The sequence below is a fragment of the Dama dama genome, chromosome 6 (assembly GCF_033118175.1).
Source record: "Dama dama isolate Ldn47 chromosome 6, ASM3311817v1, whole genome shotgun sequence".
NCBI lineage: Eukaryota > Metazoa > Chordata > Mammalia > Artiodactyla > Cervidae > Dama > Dama dama.
Genome location: NC_083686.1, coordinates 29,503,821 through 29,522,938, shown reverse-complemented (window position 1 = coordinate 29,522,938; position 19,118 = coordinate 29,503,821). Strand labels below are relative to the sequence as shown.

The window sequence follows — 19,118 nt, the reverse complement described above, 5'->3', positions numbered from 1 at the left end:
CACAGTTTCTGGTCTTCAGTAATTTGCTGACCCTTTCCATTATGGTAGAAGATCAAGTCCCACAGGATACTGGACCCTCATTAACCAGTAGCCAAAGAGAAAGTTTCTGGTATTTACTACATTTAGGTAGCATAGTCGGTAAAGAATTTGCCTGCAGTGCAGGAGACCCCAGGTTTGATCCTTGAATTGGGAACATACCGTGAAGAAGGAAGTGGCAAACCACTCCAGTATTCTTGCCTAAGAAATACCATGGACAGAGGAGCCCGGCAGGCTATAGTCCGTGGGTCTAAGAGTTGGACATGACTTAGCCACTAAATCACCACCAAGAAAGGTTCATCAAGCAGTTTACAGTCTCACTTTAATTTTCCATTACTTTTTATTGATCAGTTGTGGCTTTTTTTCTCTAACCTCCACATGTTTGCTTTAATACTGCCATTCAGTTTTAAAATTGGACACCACTAGGTCACTTTGAGGTGTCATCACTTAGTATTATGTTTGCTGTACCACCCCTGAGGCAAGTGGGCAGAGAGAGCGCTGTCATTCTGGAGCCGATAACACAGAGAAACAATTCAGAGGCAAATAACATACTTTACAAGGAAAAGAAAGAAAAAAATGACCAGATTTGGAGGAGTAGAGAAAAAAGCCTGTTTGAGAGAGTGTCAGTGACTGAAAGAAATACTTAAAAATCTTCTGAAAGAATCAAAGCTTTACAGCAGATTAAACAACATGAAAGAAAAAAACTGCCATGGTTTCGAGTGATAAAAATTGGCGAGGTACCTTGAGTTACTGCCATTATTTGATTATTAAAAAATCTTTTTCTAGCAGAGGATGCAGTGGATTTATTGTCTCCTGAATGGTGCTGTTATTTAGAGTTGAGAATTACGTGCAGCTAAGTTTTAAGATACATCTCTTCACCCCACTTTTATTTCCACAAAAGAGAAGAAAAAGAAATCATAGCAAGTGTAATAATGTGAAACAAACAGCAGCATGATTTTAATCCTTTTTTGCAGTCTACCTGCTGCTCCTTCTCAGTCGCCTCCAAGGGGCACCCTCCCTTTGTGGGTGCAAAGTCACCACCATGTGAGGCCACAAGCAGTGGCTGAAGCTGTGTCACTTCTCACACTTGTGTACAAAATTCAGCCTCATTCTGATTCTTCCCAGGACCTAGTTTTCTTCATGAAGATCCCCTTCTAAATGCTGATAGAAAATTTGTCTTATTTAAGGGATAAACTGTCATTGTATAGGTTATTTTGATAGTTTCATTATTGCAATCATATTATAATTTTACACTTAAAGAACGTCATTCACATATGAAGTCAAGTACATGGGAATTTTCCTCCCCTCCTAAGTTAAAAAAAAATTATAAGCCATTTCAGGTATTATGATGGGAAATGGATTAGGAAAATGTAGTTCTATTTTTGGAGCTCTCAGTTTTATATTTGAAGGCATTCCTGAGCTGTGCATGTTGGCAGATATATTAGTCATGTTGTTTCTTGCTTTTAACACCTTTTATATTTTCAAAATGGTATTATACTTATTTTTCATCACAAAAGTAAAATATGTTCATTTTTAGTAGTGCAGAAAAATGTAGCACATGAAAATCAAAATACCACTAATCTTATCTTAGAGATATTTTCTCAACAGTTTTTAGGTACATCTCTGTTTACACATATGAAATTTATTTTAGAGCTGAAATCATACTATAACCCTCTAATCTGCCCTTCCTAACTGAAAAACATAGTATGAATATTTCCATGTTATTAAACATAAATATAAACATAATTTTAATAGCTGCAAAATAGTTAATAATCTATAATTGGGCTTTTAAGTTGCCATCAAGTTTTTATCATAAAGACAAGAAATGAACATTTTTGTTATTCTTTTGTGAAATTGGCTTATTTCCTGATTATCAGTTTCTAATGGTGAAATATTCAAAGGGTTTGAACATTGTAAAGGGTTTTGTTTTGTATTGGCCAAGTAGCCTTCAGGAAAGCTTGTCCTGGTTGTTACTGTCATCATTGACACTGTCTATTACGTAAGACATTCACATCGCTGGAGACTGGTTTTTTAAATTTTGCCAACTGGATAGATTAACATAAAATGGGTTCAGTCAGTTCAGTTCAGTTGCTCAGTCATGTCTGACTCTTTGCAACCCCATGAATCACAGCACGCCAGGCCTCCCCGGCCATCACCAACTCTCGGAGTCCACCCAAACTCATGTGTATCGAGTCAGTGATGCCATCCAGCCATCTCATCCTCTGTCGTCTCCTTCTCCTCCTGCCCTCAATCCCTCCCAGCGTCAGGGTCTTTTCCAATGAGTCAACTCTTCGCATGAGGTGGCCAAAGTATTGGAGTTTCAGCCTCAGCATCAGTCCTTCCAATGAACACCCGGGACTAATCTCCTTTAGGATGGACTGGTTGGATCTCCTTGCAGTCCAAGGGACTCTCGAGAGTCTTCTCCAACACCACAGTTCAAAAGCATCAATTCTTCAGTGCTCAGCTTTCTTCACAGTCCAACGCTCACGTCCATACATGACCACTGGAGAAACCATAGCCTTGACTAGACGGACCTTTGTTGGCAAAGTAATATTTCTGCTTTTTGATATGCTATCCAGGTTGGTCATAACTTTCCTTCCAAGGAGTAAGAGTCTTTTAATTTCATGGCTGCAATCACCATCTGCAGTGATTTTGGAGCCCCCAAAAATAAAGTCTGTCACTGTTTCCACTGTTTCCCCATCTATTTCCCATGAAGTGATGGGACCAGATGCCATGATCTTAGTTTTACATTTGTGTAAATCTGAGTTGTCTGTTAGTCTTGAAACTGTATATTTCTTGGGCCATTGTGTGTTTTTAAAAGAATGTTACCCTTAATCTTTTTTGGGGGGTCCATGACCATCTTTCTCTTCATTTTTTTTTTTCCCCTTTGGTCTAGAGTTTCCTTTTAAAAGAAAGAAAAGTATTGTGTGATATGGAAAAAGATCTAAACTGTGGATGAGAAAACTTGGTTTAATTTTGCGGGGGGGCATTGCCCTACTAAGACTGTGTCTGTGAGTGTCTCCTCTCTCGTGCTTTTTTCCATCTGTTTAAGAGTTTGAACCTGATGCTTTTTGAATTTTCTTTCATCTCTGGGAGCATTTTGAGCAGGCGCTTTCTCTCCCTATTTGTAGTGTTTGTGGGATTTCAAATATTGAAGGCTTAATTTCAGTGTAGCTGTGAAATGTTAACCGCCTCTACTTTCCTTGAAAGGTTTTGTAGTTTATGCTTAAGAGACCCCTGTAATGTGGGCCATTTTTATGGAAAGTTAATAAAGGGCATAAGCAACACAGATGTTTTAATGTGTTCTAACTGGTGATTTCCAGACATCAGTAACAGAGGGCTGGCTGTGCATTATATATGGATTAGCTTGAGATTACAGGGGAAGGCAAAAATAGGGGGAGGCCCTGCCAAGAAAGGGTAGATAAGAAACACTTTAATCCACAACCCTGGAATTAGAGTAGGAGTTTGATATGCTTGCAGTAGATATGCCAGGGCTGTATGTTTATTTTTATGGTTCTTCTGTAAAATGGACTTTCCACTTTGATTAAAACTTCAAGGGAAAGGAGAGAGGTTTGTGTTCAGTAGCACTTAATTATTTTAATATGGAACAGAGGTTAATTATAATTACAGGATCTGTTCTGAGAGTTTTACTGAGTAAGGGTTGTGTAGTTAAAAATACTCAGAGCTAAAGGCCACTCTCAAACCAAAACATTCCTATGGTAGAAACTCTTCCTGCCTTTCCCAGGCTGTCTACAACGTGGTCCAGTGGTATGTGACATTGACAGCATCTGTGTAAGGCATGTGATGGAAAGCCTGGATTCAGCCTCTGCTTGGCTCCCAGGCAGTTGACTGTACACTGTGTGAACTGTCAGCTCTCACGGTGAGACCAGTTCTCTGAGTGTTAGAAAGATGGACTCATGAGAGGTACAGTCGTGCTAAAGCAAAGCCCCTTGAACACCTGTAACTTCTCTTTGCAAAGAGATGGCAGTGTTTGGGAGATGCTGTTATCCTATCAGTACCCATTAATTTTCTTGTCAGACTTTGGGAAAAGAAGAGCTTTTGTTCTCTCCTCCACTTTTGTATACAGAGAAGTTTGTGCAAGAGAAAACTAACTGACGTGTGCTCGATGCAGCCACGTGTCTGAACAGGTCGGCCCGGGACCCATTGTTCTGGTTCTCTGCTGGGGACAGAAGCCCTAACCGCAGACATGAGGTGTTGTCCCACCACTGCCTATCTCACACAGATTCTGTGATAGTTTCTCCTGTGCCCTGTTTTGGACAAAGGAGTATCAACCTGCGTTGTGACATGACAGGAGGATGCCACCAGGCTACATTTATGTGCTACTGCTGACATGTTGATTTGTGGGAAAGAGGACTTCTTGTTTTCTGTTAGAGTAACACATGTCCTTCAGCAGACACACCCATGGAGCAATTTCTATGAAGCACATTCATCCTTTCTAGTTAGAGCCATTCTGGAACATAAAAGAGTGAATAGAAATTTGGGGGAAAGATTTTTCTAAGATTATTTTATTTTATTATTTTTTATTGGAGCATAGTTGACATACAATATTATATTGGTTTCAGGTGTACATCATTATGAATTGGCATTTATGTAGTTTTTAAATTGACAATTACGAAAAGTCGAGTAACCATCTGCCACCATACAGAATTATTACCATATTATTATTGATGGTATTCCCTGTGCTATCATTACATTATGTGGTTTACTTATTTTAGAACAGAATTTTATACCTCTTAATCCCTTTCATCTTCACCACCTGCCCCTTCATCTCTCCCCCACTCTGGCAACCACTATTTTCTCTGTGTCTTTTGGTATTCTGTTTTGTTTGTTCATTTTGCTTTGTAGATTCCACAAGTGAAATCTATTTTGTAGATTCCATAAATGACATCATTTGGTATTTGTGTTTCTGTCTAACTTATTTCACCTAGTGTAATACACTTTAGATCCATCCATATTGTTACAAAAGGCAAGATTTCAGTCCTTTTTTATGGCTAAGTAATACTTCATTATATATATGTATGTGTGTATATATATATATATATATATATAAGTTATATATCACATTTTCTTTGTCCATTTATCTGTCAATGAATACTTAGGTTGCTTTCATACCTTGGCTATTGTAAATAATGCTGCAGTGAATATAGGGGTGCTTATATCTTTTTTTTTCTTATATCTTTTTGAATTAGTGTTTTGTTTTCTTTGTCCAAGAATCTAGAAATGGAATTGCTGAGCTGTGTGATTGTTCTATTTTTAATCTTTTGAGGAACCTCCATACTGTTTTCTACACTGGCTGCACCAATTTACATTCCCACCAACAGTATACTGGGGTTCCCTTTTTGCCACATCCTCACTAACGCTTGCTAATTTGTTGTCTTTTTGATAGTAACGTTCTGATAGGTGTGATATATCTTTGTGGTTTTGATTTGCATGCCCCTGATGATTAGTGATGTTGAACACCTTTTCAGGTGTCTGTTGGCCATCTGTATGTCTTCTTGGAAAAATGTCTATTCTGATCTTCTGCCATTTAAAAATTAAACTTCTTTTTTTTTTATATTGAGATATGTGAGTTCTTTAGTACTTTAGATGTTGTTGCTGCTGCTGCTGCTAAGTCACTTCAGTCGTGTCTGACTCTGCGACCCCGTAGTCCGCAGCCCACCAGGCTCCGCCGTCCCTGGGATTCTCCAGGCAAGAGCACTGGAGTGGGTTGCCATTTCTTTCTCCAAGATTTAGATGTTAACCCCTATTAAATATATTATTTTCAAATATCTTTTCCCATTCAGTAGGTTGTCTTTTTGTTTTGTTGATGGTTTCTTTTACTGTGCAAAAGCTTTTTATTTTGATGTAGTTCTATTTGTTTATTTTTGCTTTTGTTGCCTTTGCCTGAGGAGACAGATCTAAAATAAATATTGCTGAGACTGATGTCAGAGAGTATCCTGCCTATGTTTTTTCCATGAGTTTTATGGTTTCAGGTCTTACATTTACGTCTTTAACCCATTTGAGTTTATTTTTGTAAATAGTATGAGAAGGTGGTTTAAAGCTAGTAGAAATTCTAGGTTTTTTTTTTCTTTTTTGGAGAAAAACTAAGATATTTAACTTTCTAGAAGATTCTGGTCAGATTATACTTTAAAATGAATAATAGAACATGTGGTAAAGGCTTTAGTTGGATCTAAACAAGAAGAATAAATCTCCTTTCTTAGAAAAGACTAAGGTATAATTTTGTACTTTAACCTTTCTTTCACTGGATTAGTGTTCAAATAACCTGATATGGGCAAAGGTATTATCTTTTTTTTTTTACTTTGTCCTATTATAAAGAAATTACAGAAGGATTTGGGAGAATAGATTAAGAAAATTAATAATGACATGATGCTAAATTTTATATATTCTCTTCAAGATTTTTTCATATCATTTATATTTTTGGCACACTTCCTATGAAAGAGTACATGAAATTTTCTAATCTTACTTTTAAACAAAACAATTGGAAAGCTTAAATTATTTATTGTGTTACTAATAGAAGAATGTGATTAATATGAACTCACTCTCAAGCAGGATTGAAAAAAATTTACAAGACAGTTCTTCTTCAAAGATTTAATTAATACTGGAATATTTGTAACTCTCTTTAATGCCAAAAGCACTATACCCTGTATCTTTACCTTCACAGAAAATGGGAAGTTGGAAATTGAAAAATAATATATTGAAAAAGAAAAGAAAAGAAAAATAATATATTGATATGAAATTTGAGGATAACATCCATAAAATTAGAGTTAAAAAATGTAGTTAAAAAATAACTTATTAAAAAAATATGTTAAAAAATTTTAACTTCGTGGTCTTGTGACTGAGTTTTGTTTTTGGTTTTGCTTTGTTTTTATTTCAGAAATGATTGTTGACCATCAGATTGAGACAGGCCTATTGAAACCTGACCTTAAGGATAAGGTGACCTATACTTTGCTCCGGAAGCACCGGCATCAAACCAAGAAATCCAACCTTCGATCCCTGGCTGACATTGGGAAGACCGTCTCCAGTGCAAGTAGGATGTTTACCAACCCTGATAATGGTAATGCAGGGGCCGCCTGGCTGCTGCTCTTTCTTACCTGCCTTACTCACTTTACTCCACCTCTTGTCACCTTTTTTTCTTTTTTTAAATCCCTCTTCTTATTTCTTCTTTTCTCAACTCATATGCCACAGCCATTTCATAATGACATGTTTTAACCACTTGGGCAGATTTGCAGTCCTGTTGGAAAGATTTCAGCAGTTACTGTAGGCTGCAAATGCCGACACCATGGTTGCTCCATATACCTATATTCTGACTGACTGAGAGGGTTTGGTAATAAGGCAGTGATGAAACAACTGAATGTTTCCAGTGAATCAGCATGCCTGTATATTATTGAGTACATCAAGGAATATGCTTTTGACATGGTGGTTTGTCAGAATTAGGAGGACAGACTAAGCTTTGATAGGTACTCTGAAATCTCGTATTGTGAAGTGTTTGCTTGATATATGAGATGGTGTCCAGCCTATAAACAGTCATTCATCAAGATAAGGTTCAATATTATTTTTACTGCTTAGAAAACCGGTCTGCTCTTTTACTATGTGATAGATGTGAGAATAATTATTCAGGTAGGGTATTAGCCCCATTATGTAGCAATAGGAAAGGCACTATGTTTTATTTGTACTCTTACATTTACCAGAATTTCTTGCAAAGTGTCTGTCTTCTGTATCATTGTCTTTGTTTTGAATAAATTTCATAATCGGGTGTAGGCTGAGAAGGGAGAAGTTATTCTCTTGAGGTATGGAAAATTAAGGTGTAAAGACTTGCTAAGCATTGGACTGGTCAAACTAGGCCTCTTCCCTCCCACCCCCAGTCTTTTTGGTGTTAAGAGAAATGAGTAGATAAGGGAACTTTTAATTCACTGTTCTCAGCTGCACTTTCAGAATAATATAAAACATGTTGTCATAGAAAAGATGAACTAAGTGAAGTGTATAAACTGAATTCTAACTCAGTTCACTCTATCTCTGGAAATTGAGATTTCTTACTTAATATTAAAATTAATGGCTTTCTGGGAGAGAGCTTCCTATTAGCAAACTGTGCTATATTTTGGAATCATTCCACATAGTTTTTTTAAATGAGTGTTTAGTAAGTAAGCAGAATCAGATAAAAAGTTCAATTCTGTTGAGTGACTTTTATATTTATGTAATTGCTGCTATGTTTCTCTTTTTGAAGCGCAACAAGTTATAAATAATTAAAATAAGAATGCTTTTTATAAATGAGCATTCACAAAAGGAAGAATCTAATCTAGAACATTCCTATGACAATTTGATGGTTCTACCATATCTGGAATATTGCTGCTGACAGGAAATGTTTTGATTTCTCTGCATCTCCCATTTTATTTATTTTTTAAATTGCATTTTGAATAGTTTAATGGCTGGAAATGTTATGTGATATAGTTTGTTGAAACTGATGTCACAAATAATTTTAAGAACAAGTCATATTTTAAAAATTATGGCATTTAAACTATAGGTCTGTTTTTTAGTATCTTATTTGTTAACCTCTGTCTCACATAAAATGAAATTTTATGATTTGAAGATTTATTTTTTATCACGAAGTCAGTGGTAGTATAAAGAAGCAAGCATTGTTTTCAAATGTTGCTTTATTTGCAATGAGAGGAGGAACGAGTATGCAGAGCAAGGGTGCCTTCACCACCAGTGTGGTATGAGCTTAATTTTCTTGGACGTGTAGGTAGAGTGAAAATTAGGAACAGTTGGGTCTTTGTGGCAGTATCTTGTGCTTTAGGGAGAGTATTTGTATATGAAATACAATTAATGAGTTGATATTGCGCGTCATTCAATCTTTTATCCTATCAGTAGATCTTTGTACTTCAGAGAAAAGTTGAAATTGCCTTCATCACTCAGCTTCTCACATGAGAAATGCCACAGATGCTTGGCAGAAGGCAAGCAGGAAGTGCAGGTGATTCTTTTTCTTTCTGACTTGTCAGCTGATCAGCTAACACCCTCAAGCATGGAATATGACTAGGCCTTTAAAACATGTTGTTTTGGCCTTTTAAATATCTAGAGGCAAGTTTTGCCTTGAGAGATGCTATAAGAATGACTTTCAGGTGATTCCAAAATACTTTATTATAAACTATCAGATGGCAAATTTTTGATTTTCTACAGGCACTTGTTCTTAACTTGCAAGTTTATACATATAGTTATCTTTATATGTTAGGATTTAAATACTTAATATCTTTAACAATTATGAAATGTTCTTAAGATAAAATTCTAAAATAATGTATAGAACATTTTCTACTACTTTAATAAATCAGAATCTTTTATCTATGGTAGTTGGAATAGATTCTAATATCTCCATGTAAAAATGTAGATAAACTTGTCACCTTGGTTTTCTATCACAGACTAGAAAATAGACTCAGAATGTTGCCAGCTTTAGTTATAATAACACCAGTGCAGTTAATGGCTGAAATCTTTGGAATTACTCTAGAATTGGAAATTTTTTCATTCCCTGTTCATGTGCCACCTCTTATATGCTTGCAAGGGCCAGTTGTTATCAGGAATTTTGAGGACTGTTTGTTAAACACCGCTACTATTAAAAATTAGATTACATAAACATACAATTAGATATTAATATTAAAAATAATGTTAACGAATACTCAAAATGCATTATCTCCTACTTATTTTGCTATAGGCTGCGCTATAAAATAGTGTGTTGCTGTTAACCTCTTCCCAAATCCACATTCAGGGACTTTACACTGGAAGCTTGCAGTCAGTCCTGATGGCGGTATAAACACCATAGACATCAGCAAATACTACAAACCAGGACTTGATATAATGTTTTGCCAGTTATTTACAGCTTTAAGAAGAGAGAAAATGCTAATAATGCAGGTTAAGCTTACCTATGTAGTATCTATAGCCGACATCTTAGCTTGGGCTCCTATAATATGTTACCAAAGATTGCTATAAATACTTAAAGAACAAGCATTTATTTCTCATGGTTCTGGAAGCTGGGAAATCCAAGATCAAGAAGGCACAAATGCAGTTCTTGGTGAGGGTCCACTTTGGCTTGTAGATGGTCACCTTCTCATTCTATCTTCAGGTGGTGGAGAGAAATTGATCATCTTTCTCCTATTTCTTTTTATAAGGATGCTCTTTTGGAAGCCAAAATTTATATGCTGAAATCCTAACCCCCAATGTAATGGTACTAGGAGGAGGGGCATTTGGGGCAGAGTCTTCATAAATGGAATTAGCACCCTTTACACCGAGGGTTAGGATTTCAGCATATGAATTTTGGAAGAATGCAAGCATTCAGTCCATAACCACTGTTAGAACGTGAATCGTACAAGGAATTGAGGAAATACTCTTTCAGTATTAAAAAAAACTAGTATTCAGTTTAATGAAGGAATCACTCACGGCATTGATGATTGAGTCAATACATTTTCATTGCTTCACTTTTGTCTTACTCGATAGCATATATGATAATGGATGTTCAACATGGCTGTTGGGCCTATGCTTGTTTGCCAGTTGCAACCATAAGTCAGCTACTGATAGAAGAGTTTGGTAAAAATCAGCAAAAGCATTGAATGAGAATCAACTGGCTTTGTGCAGTTTACAATAGAGTATTGTATATTTACTATTTGTATGTATGCTATACATCTTTAAATCAGTAAAATTTACCACTTACACCCATTTGCGCTTGCATACACACACACACACACATGCACAAGTGTTTTCACCAGAGAGCTGGTTCTCAAACATTTACCAAAACACCCACTGCCAGCCCACCACTGTCTATCCGCGGCTAAATTTTTTAGGATCATGATGTGGCTTTGGATTCAAGATGATTGAATGATTTTAAAAAGAAATGAAAAGCATTTTTATTTGTAATAAATTGGGGAATAATCAGGTTTACAATATCTTAATTATCATGAAATTTCCACTTATCCAAGACATCTGTGAATTCTGGTGGCTATATCTGCCAGGTATGAAATTTGAGGCAAGTGCCATATTTTATATATTGAGGCAAGCTCAATATATTAATGGAGGCATTTCTATCAAGTTAGTGTCACAGGAAGGAAATGAATGAGGTTTTCATTTCCTCTGGTGTTAGATTTTCCTTTACTTACTCTCATTTTCTTTCTCACTATTATTTTAGGCTGAACCATATACAGTTGCCATTTTTGTGGGTAAAATATAGTTGACCACCAACAGTTTCATGTAGTTCTACTTAATAATTTGGTCAGAGATACTTAGGTAATAATTCTGTATTATTTTAGTTTACTATGAAAGAATAACATTGAAGCCTAAGAATGTTCCTCAATAGTGTTTAAAAGTCAAATAAGATATATTTAGTTTGCATTTTATTAGAAAGTGAAAGTTTAGGCCTAACTGATGTTCTTTCAACAATATTTAGTAAGATATTTCTGACAAGGTTACCTGATAACTCTGTTTTAAAGAGCTATGTTTTATAGGATTATATGATTTTTTTTAAAATGTCATTTACCACTTAAATGGATACTTTTGATATGTACTCTCTAGTCTTACAAAAGATGGATAAGACCCAACTTTAGGACCAAACCTTAATCAGCTTTCACTGCCTGTATGGAAATTTGGACAGTGCCATCATGAATTTGTCCCTGGTTTTTTCCTGGTTTCATTTCTACTCCCTAGACTCTCATAAAAATCCTTGCCCTCCATGGTCTGGGAGATGCCCTTTACTGAGAAATGACTTTGGTTATCCAACTAGACCTAAACTATGAAGTTCATATTGCCCAATCCATTTTTATGACCCCAATTTTCATTTTTTTTTTAAGTGAAAAATTGTAAAGGTAATTTAGTACTCAGTTTCTATGTCTATAAAACAGAAAAATGAAAATTAAATGAGATAATCCATGTAAAATGTTTTGAATGGTAATTATACATAGTACCATCACTGGAACTATATGCGGTGGTACCATAGTACCATCACTCAACAAATAATATTAAATTATATGTAATATGTTTAAGCACAGGGTAAGGAAGAAAAATCTTGTATTTTTTGGAGTGATATTTGCTCTGTAACTTACCATTTGGGAAGAATCTTATGGATATATTGCTGATTTATTTCCTCTGCCCTTCATACCATTTCACTAGCAGTGGGAGAGGAGGAAACTCGTTCTCATCACAGCCCTCTTACAGAATAGTCTGTCCCCGTCATTGATTTTCCTCTTTGCCAGCTGTCAGGGAAACCCTAAACCACACTGAGAATCTAAGACTTAAAGCTTCTCCAGTAGGTAGATGAGGGTTTGGAAAAGGTGGCATGTCAGGGCAACTGCTTCTAGATCTCATCGGGCTGCTTCTGGTACACTGTGGCCTCTTCTGTAGTTACAGGGACCCAGGGCCTGCTCCTGATGGCATCTCTGAATTTTACCCCAGTTTACCTTCTTTTTTTCTATCAGTTATGAGAAATGCAGTACCACTTTCTCCTACCCCGTACTTTCTCTGCAAATTCCTCTTTTCATTGTTAACTTCCAGGCAGAATGCTGATTCCTAGATCTTTCCTGCACTGCAGTTTCTAACATTAAAACACAACAATTTTCCAGGCATGAATCCTGGAGTGGGTTGCCATGCCCTCCTCCAGGGGGTCTTCCCAACCCAAGGATTGAACCTACGTCTCCTGCATTGGCAGGCAGGTTCTTTACTGCTAGTGCCATCTGGGAAGCCCCTTAAAAAGTGTGAAAAGTGAAAGTTGCTAAGTTGTGTCTGACTCTTTGTGACCCCAAGGACTATAACCTGCCAGGCTCCTCTGTCCATGGATTTCTCCAGGCCAGATTACTGGAGTGAGTAGCCGTTTCCTTCTCTGGGGGATCTTCCCAACCCAGTGATCAAACCCAGGTCTTCAGCATTGCACACGAATTCTTTACCATCTGAGTCACCAGGGAAAAAAATGTAGTCTCTTGGTATTACCAACAGTAACATAAATAGTGGTTAGCGACAGAGAACAAACAATGAAAAGAAATCAGTGTTTTTTTCTGTTACTTCTTGGCCCCATTGAATCGGAAGTGGAATTAGCTAGGCTCTCACTGCTTTGCACCCAATTGGAGGTTAGACATATTCCAGCTACTTGGTTTGGGTATTAGGTCAAGCTGCCTGGATGCTGGCACGTGGTGGATCTGGCTGGGACCACTGCCGGGTTTGGCAGCTTTCTCACTCCCTGTAGACATTCTTAGGTTTTATCTGGGTTTTGGATTCCAGCTTATCCCAGTCATCTCTGTCTGGGTTATTTTACTCTGCAGTTCGCCTCTCCCCTCCATACTCTTGAACTCAGACCTGATCCCTGAATCCGTGGGGAAGGCAGACATTTCCCTGACTTTCCTCAAAGGTTCTGTCCCAGAAGCGGTCATTGTGGTTCTCCAGTTCTAAGACAGGTCAGCTTGCAGGCCTCCATCACCTTCAGAGGAGCGTCAGCTTCCCAGGTGCCTTTCTGTGTATAATCAGCTCTTTCCAAAGCCAGCAGCTCACATCCATCGGTTTTGTTCAGAACTCTAATTCTCCGTTCATTTGCACAGCACAGATGAACGTCCTGGCCAGAATTCAATGAATGACCAAGCTCTTCTCAGCCTTAAATTAAATGAACCCATCCGTGGAAGGTTACTAGAAAAATGCCTCCACAAATGTAATCGTTAATAACAGTGATGAAATAACAGTAGTATTTCTAAACCATCTATCAGACACTATTCTTATTTTCTTTTCCTGGGCAGGTGACTGATCATCCAGCTTTATAATGCTCAGATTGTTAAATAAACAGCACAGTTTTCTCCAAGAGTCATACTCACTCAGTATTTGCTAGTCTAGTCTGCTCTTTATGGAAATGAAGAGTCAGGCTTAAGAGATACAACACAGGTAAGTGTTTAGGTTTTGATATTGAAGGCCTACTTTATAATCACCTTGAAGACACACCATCTTTTCCAAAGCCTTCCTTCTAATCCAGGAGAAATACTTAGTAGCAGCATGAGTTTGAGCAGTTTACATTATCATAGTCTTAAGCCTCAGTTTCTATACCTGTAAAATAGGATACTACATACAACATATACAACCAGGAGTAAATGAGTATCTTTGTAAGAAGTATCTAATCATCATAATGCGAGATACCATTGTAAGGAAAATTATTATTCAGAAAGATTTTGAGGAGAAAATGTAGTGCCTTTCAGATTTAAAACTGAATACAGAGCTTCAGTCCCCCACCATTATTTTGTATTCTTTTAACTTCTGCATCTTTTAGTTTTTTTCCCCTACTACTCCATATGTGAAAGCATTCTTGGAGTTCTGTTTTTAAAATACTGCTACTTTCATTATCTGCCTTACAGATGCCAAATAATACATAAGGAGATGCCACTCATGGGCTTTATAGTATTTTTAACTTAGGAGTATGAAGATTGATTAATATATCTGAGCAACGATAGTTCTTAGCTATCAGTAAATAATATTGAAGAAGGGCATGGCAACCCACTCCAGTATTCTTGCCTGGAGAACCCTATGGATTGAGGAGCCCTGTCGGTGGGCTACAGTCCATAGGGTTGCAAAGAGTTGGACACGGCTGAAGCAACTTAACATACACATTAGTGCATTTCATATATATATATATATATCAGGATGTTGAAATAAACATATTTAAAATTTTTACTAATTGCCAGTCTATTTTACAAAACCAGGGTCTGTAATGGAGTAAAGGAATGGAATAATTCTCATTGTCTTATCTTACCACATAGGAATATTTCTTCTCCATTACTTTCTTTCTTTGAAAAGGAGTCCTTAACTGATTTTCTGCTGCCAAACCAGGAGTAAATCTTCTTCCGAGGCTTGAGATCTTGATGGAGATGCCCTTGTGAAGTCTCATTCTCCCCAGCCTCAGGTTACTCTAAGAGCAGACAGGGGAGTGCTTGTATATCCTGCTCTCTGCCCCGGTCCCCTTGAGAGAGAAATAGGAGAGGAAAGGGAAGGACAGGAAAACATGAGGAATGAGGAAAGGCAAAATGGAGATGTGAGATGTGAGCTCTGTGTACCCTTTACTCCCAAGTGTACCCTTTACTCCCAAGAAGAAAAGAGGGAGAAGAAAACCAGAGTCTTCTGAGAATAACTAAGCATGTCTCATTTTACTCAAACCCTGCTTCAGTAAAAGTATAAAGGACAAAAAGATTTTTTTTCGGGTTTGTGAACCTGATTTCTTAAAAATGAATGAAGGAAACATTGTTCCATCAGTGATAGTAGTAGTAATAGCAGCAACAGTATTATCTCCCATTAACTGAGCACCTATTATACACCAGGTATTGCTCTCTAGGATGTTTTTAAAGTTTATATGTAGTTTCTCCATTTGCACATGAAAAGCCTGAAGAAATGTAAAATAAAGAAACCTTAGAAATGTGAAATAACTTACCCAAACACATAAAAATAGAGGAACCTAGTATACTTAATAAGAGTATTCTAATTCAGCTACAGTGGTCATGAACTTCCTCAACCACAATTTATTTCCCACACATCAATGAGTCCAGGGCTCTCACTTTGTGATGTTAAAAGAGCTCTGAGGTCTTTCTGTGTCTAGGCAGAAATCTATATGAAAGGTGGCGGTTGGACATCTTTATTGGCTTTCCGAATGGAGATTTCTAGGCAACATGTCATGTGTTTATGGGTGAAATAATGCTAAACTCCTGAGTTAAATTTCTTGGCTAAATAACGGTGTCGAATACATACAACATTGCAATCCTGAAAGAATCCTAAAATTTTAACAGTAGTTAAATTAATCATCTTTTTAATAAGATTGTTAAAAAAATTGATAGGCTTTTTTTTGGGGGGGTGTTATTTGCATGATTCAAGTAGGGACACTGTTACTTGAACAGATTTAGGACTGATGGTTTTAGACAAGTTGATTCGCAAGGAAAAGATGAGTCATTACAAAAAAATTCCCGTTCAGAACACCTTTTTCTACAGTCTAGATATTGGGAACCGTCACTCAGAAATCTTCAGGGCTTTATTTTTCCTCATCAAGTCACAATAATATAAACCAGTTTCTACCTTGTTTATGCCCGAAGCCAGGTAAAAGTGATTTAAAAGAGAAAATGTAAGATAGTAGCAAAGCTAAGTTGTTTATTTTGTAGCTTAAGTGTGGAAGAAGTACAATGAAAGCATTATTTGGAAAAGGCTTACATAATATATCATTATCATGGTATAATCATAAAGTTTGGCTTGGCTTTAAGAACAGCTTTTTTAGCATTTTGTCTATGGAGTAAATTTGTGAAGAGAAGAAAAGCAACATGAAAGGGTTACAGAGTTCATATCCCTTCCTGCACAGAAGTACAGGGAGGGTCTAACAATCCAAATGTTGGAATTTGCCAATACAAGTAATGGATGCTGTGAGCCTCCCAGTTTTCATGCGGGTAAGCAGCCAGATGGCTCCAATCAGCTTTACTAAAACACAGGTGCCAAGTCTCGATGGGCCGTTTCGTTTTCATGCTTGTCTTTGGAGCCAGGTTTTTTGCCAGTGTGCGCCAGGGTCCATTCCACTGTCCCTTTGATGGCGAGGCTCAGCATTCGTGGAGGCTGTATATGCAAAAAGGTGTCTCCATCTTTAGTTCCCAACTATTAACACCCTGACATGCCGTGAGGAAAGTAGAGGAAAGAGAAGCTGTTTGGGGAAGCCAGTCATCAGCATCTGAGTTTTGGAGCAGATTTATTTTAGGAGCAGGCCATGGTATGGGAGATAAAATTTGGGTATCTTTGTACTGTTCAGCCACTGAAGAAAGTAAAGGCTCTTTTTAGTTTACTTTGCATTCCTAACCTCTGTCTGCTCTCACCGAACTGGAATTTTTGTTGGTCCTTTCTTGGGCCCAGATAAATGGCAGCTAATAGTCTGGCCTCCTTCATTTCCTTTAGCTAAGCCTACAGGAATATCGGCTCACAAGCCGGTCCTCCTATTGTCAGAAGAAACAGGAGGTGAAAGTTAGCCTGTATGACAAAATATATTTCTAAATGCCTCCCTCTTAACAAAAGCAATTTTGGAATTATCTCAACTGGTTCATTTCCCTTTTTCATTTTTCTTAGTGCAGTACAGACTTGCAAAGAAGTTCAATTATGGGAAACAATTAAAAATTCAGATTGCAAAGAAAAGACATCAGATTTGCCTCAAACAGGTGTTGGCACAGATGGCCCACTCACAAGTCCTGGCTTTATTTACAGCTTTTAAACACAGACAGATAAATTGACAAAAATGTTTCTAGATTTTATAATGTGCTGAATGTCCAAATTTGGCCATCAACTTACATTAATTTGTAATTGATTTAATTTAGAACTTGACCTCCCCAGTCACCAATAGCCTTAAGAGCACTATTTGTCTGCCCTGTCATTTGCTTACTTGTGTGAACAGATTATCTAATGTTTGGTTCTGTTTGGATATGCTTGCTTTGTTACTTTGATCATTTAACGACTATATTACTAAGGGGAAAAAACTCTCTCAAGTCAAATTGTATGTAGTCTGATGGTTCGTTATTTCCAACCTCATTGTTGTTCCTTGAAGGATAATTATGCTGCCTATTTCTTACTAGGAGTGGGGCATTTGATGAGAATAGCAAAACAGATGACATAAAACCCAAATGGAACTGTCTCCAGGCTGAAGTTGATGGTGTTCTCCAGTTGATTAAAAATATCTGGAGGAACCATACTATATATTTAGCCTACATCATTATTCAGTCTCTGATGTGGTCTAAGATTTGGCGTGGGTGCACCACATATTAAAATTATAGTAAAAATAAGGATTAAAGAGCAACAGAAAATGAGAACTAATATGACATTCTAAATGGATTTGTATTACAATATTGATTTATCTATATCCTAGTCTCATGTTGCTGAAGGGCTGAAAAACAGGAGGCAAAGGGTATTAAAAACCAGTTTTATATTCATGAAGGAAAATATTTCCTAAGTCAAAATGTGAGATGTTGCTTTCTGCTTTGGGTAGAAGATCCATAAAAAGGTGTGTTGGACAGATCACAAGAGAGTGCCTTGCTAATTTAACACCCTGCTCACTGTGCATTGCACAACTGTGTGTAACTTCCCTCTGTGTGTGCTTATGTGGTGCAAGATTATTAACAGTCTTGATCTTACATCTTGAGATTGGCGTTCATTATGTAAATCTTCTCTCTGGGTACAATCCATGTTTTGTGTATTAGTACTTCAGGGCGGATCAGCCATTGGTAGCCGGGGAACGATGATGATTGAATGTAATTTGTTTCAGGCTCTGAAATTCTGTGTTGGGATTTGTTCCATCTAAGAATGCAGGGTCATGGGAGGGGGTGTGTGTCAACGTTAATATGTCATTGTTCTCTTTTAACCCGCTTGTGTGATTTGCTTTAGTATTTTTTTCTTCTTAATCAATGCTTTCATCCTCATCCTTGCTGTGGCTGCTCATGTGTCCTCCTCCTCCTGTCTTCTGCTTCTGGCACTAAAGCCCGCAGCCCGCTTGAGAATTCAGTGCCCTGCCTAGCAACCCGCACCTTGGACGATGACCCCCGCGTGCGGCGCACTCCCAGCGTGGGATGGCTAAGTAAGTCACTGACCGGGAGAGGGCAAGGATGGTGGCGGTGGTGGGTGTTGGGAGGGTGTGAAGATGGGGCTTACGGTAACTAACTGAGTGAAAGCGTCCTCAAGAGTGCCTGAAAGGGTAAGGCTCACAGATTGCTAAATTCACAATTATGCATTCATTTCTTCTACTAGCAAAGAGGACAGTAATAATGTATTCTCTGTGTGACCTGCCATCCTGAATTAAGCTGAGTCCCTTGTAAGCCAGTGGAAAGAGTTGGAGACGAAGGGCTGGGCTTGGCACTGGCAGTTTCCCTCCATGGAACATTTATCAGAACCTCAGTTTCCTCGTGGGGGTGATGATGTCATATTTTCTTATTTCAGAGGATTGTGAGGAAGATATCATGAAGATGAGGTCTCTACAGGAGGTTTGAAAGCATTCAAATGCTGGTCAAGAGGAAAAACTTACCAAGTTAGTGGTTTAAAAACCCCTCAAGTACTGCTTAAGTGCC

At 37.5% G+C, this 19,118-nt stretch overlaps 1 protein-coding gene across 3 annotated transcripts in view; it reads left to right on the top strand.

Annotated features, from left to right (window-relative positions):
• The window catches only part of SLC4A4 (solute carrier family 4 member 4), a 355,228-nt gene that overhangs the window by 157,248 nt on the left and 178,862 nt on the right, over positions 1 to 19,118 (top strand). For 2 of the 3 annotated variants that reach the window (XM_061145832.1, XM_061145830.1), the window contains exon 6: positions 6,932 to 7,111. In XM_061145832.1, the coding sequence (XP_061001815.1) occupies positions 6,932 to 7,111 (180 nt within the window). The remainder of the gene's footprint in view (positions 1 to 6,931; positions 7,112 to 19,118) is intronic. The other variant, XM_061145831.1, reaches the window with a different exon arrangement.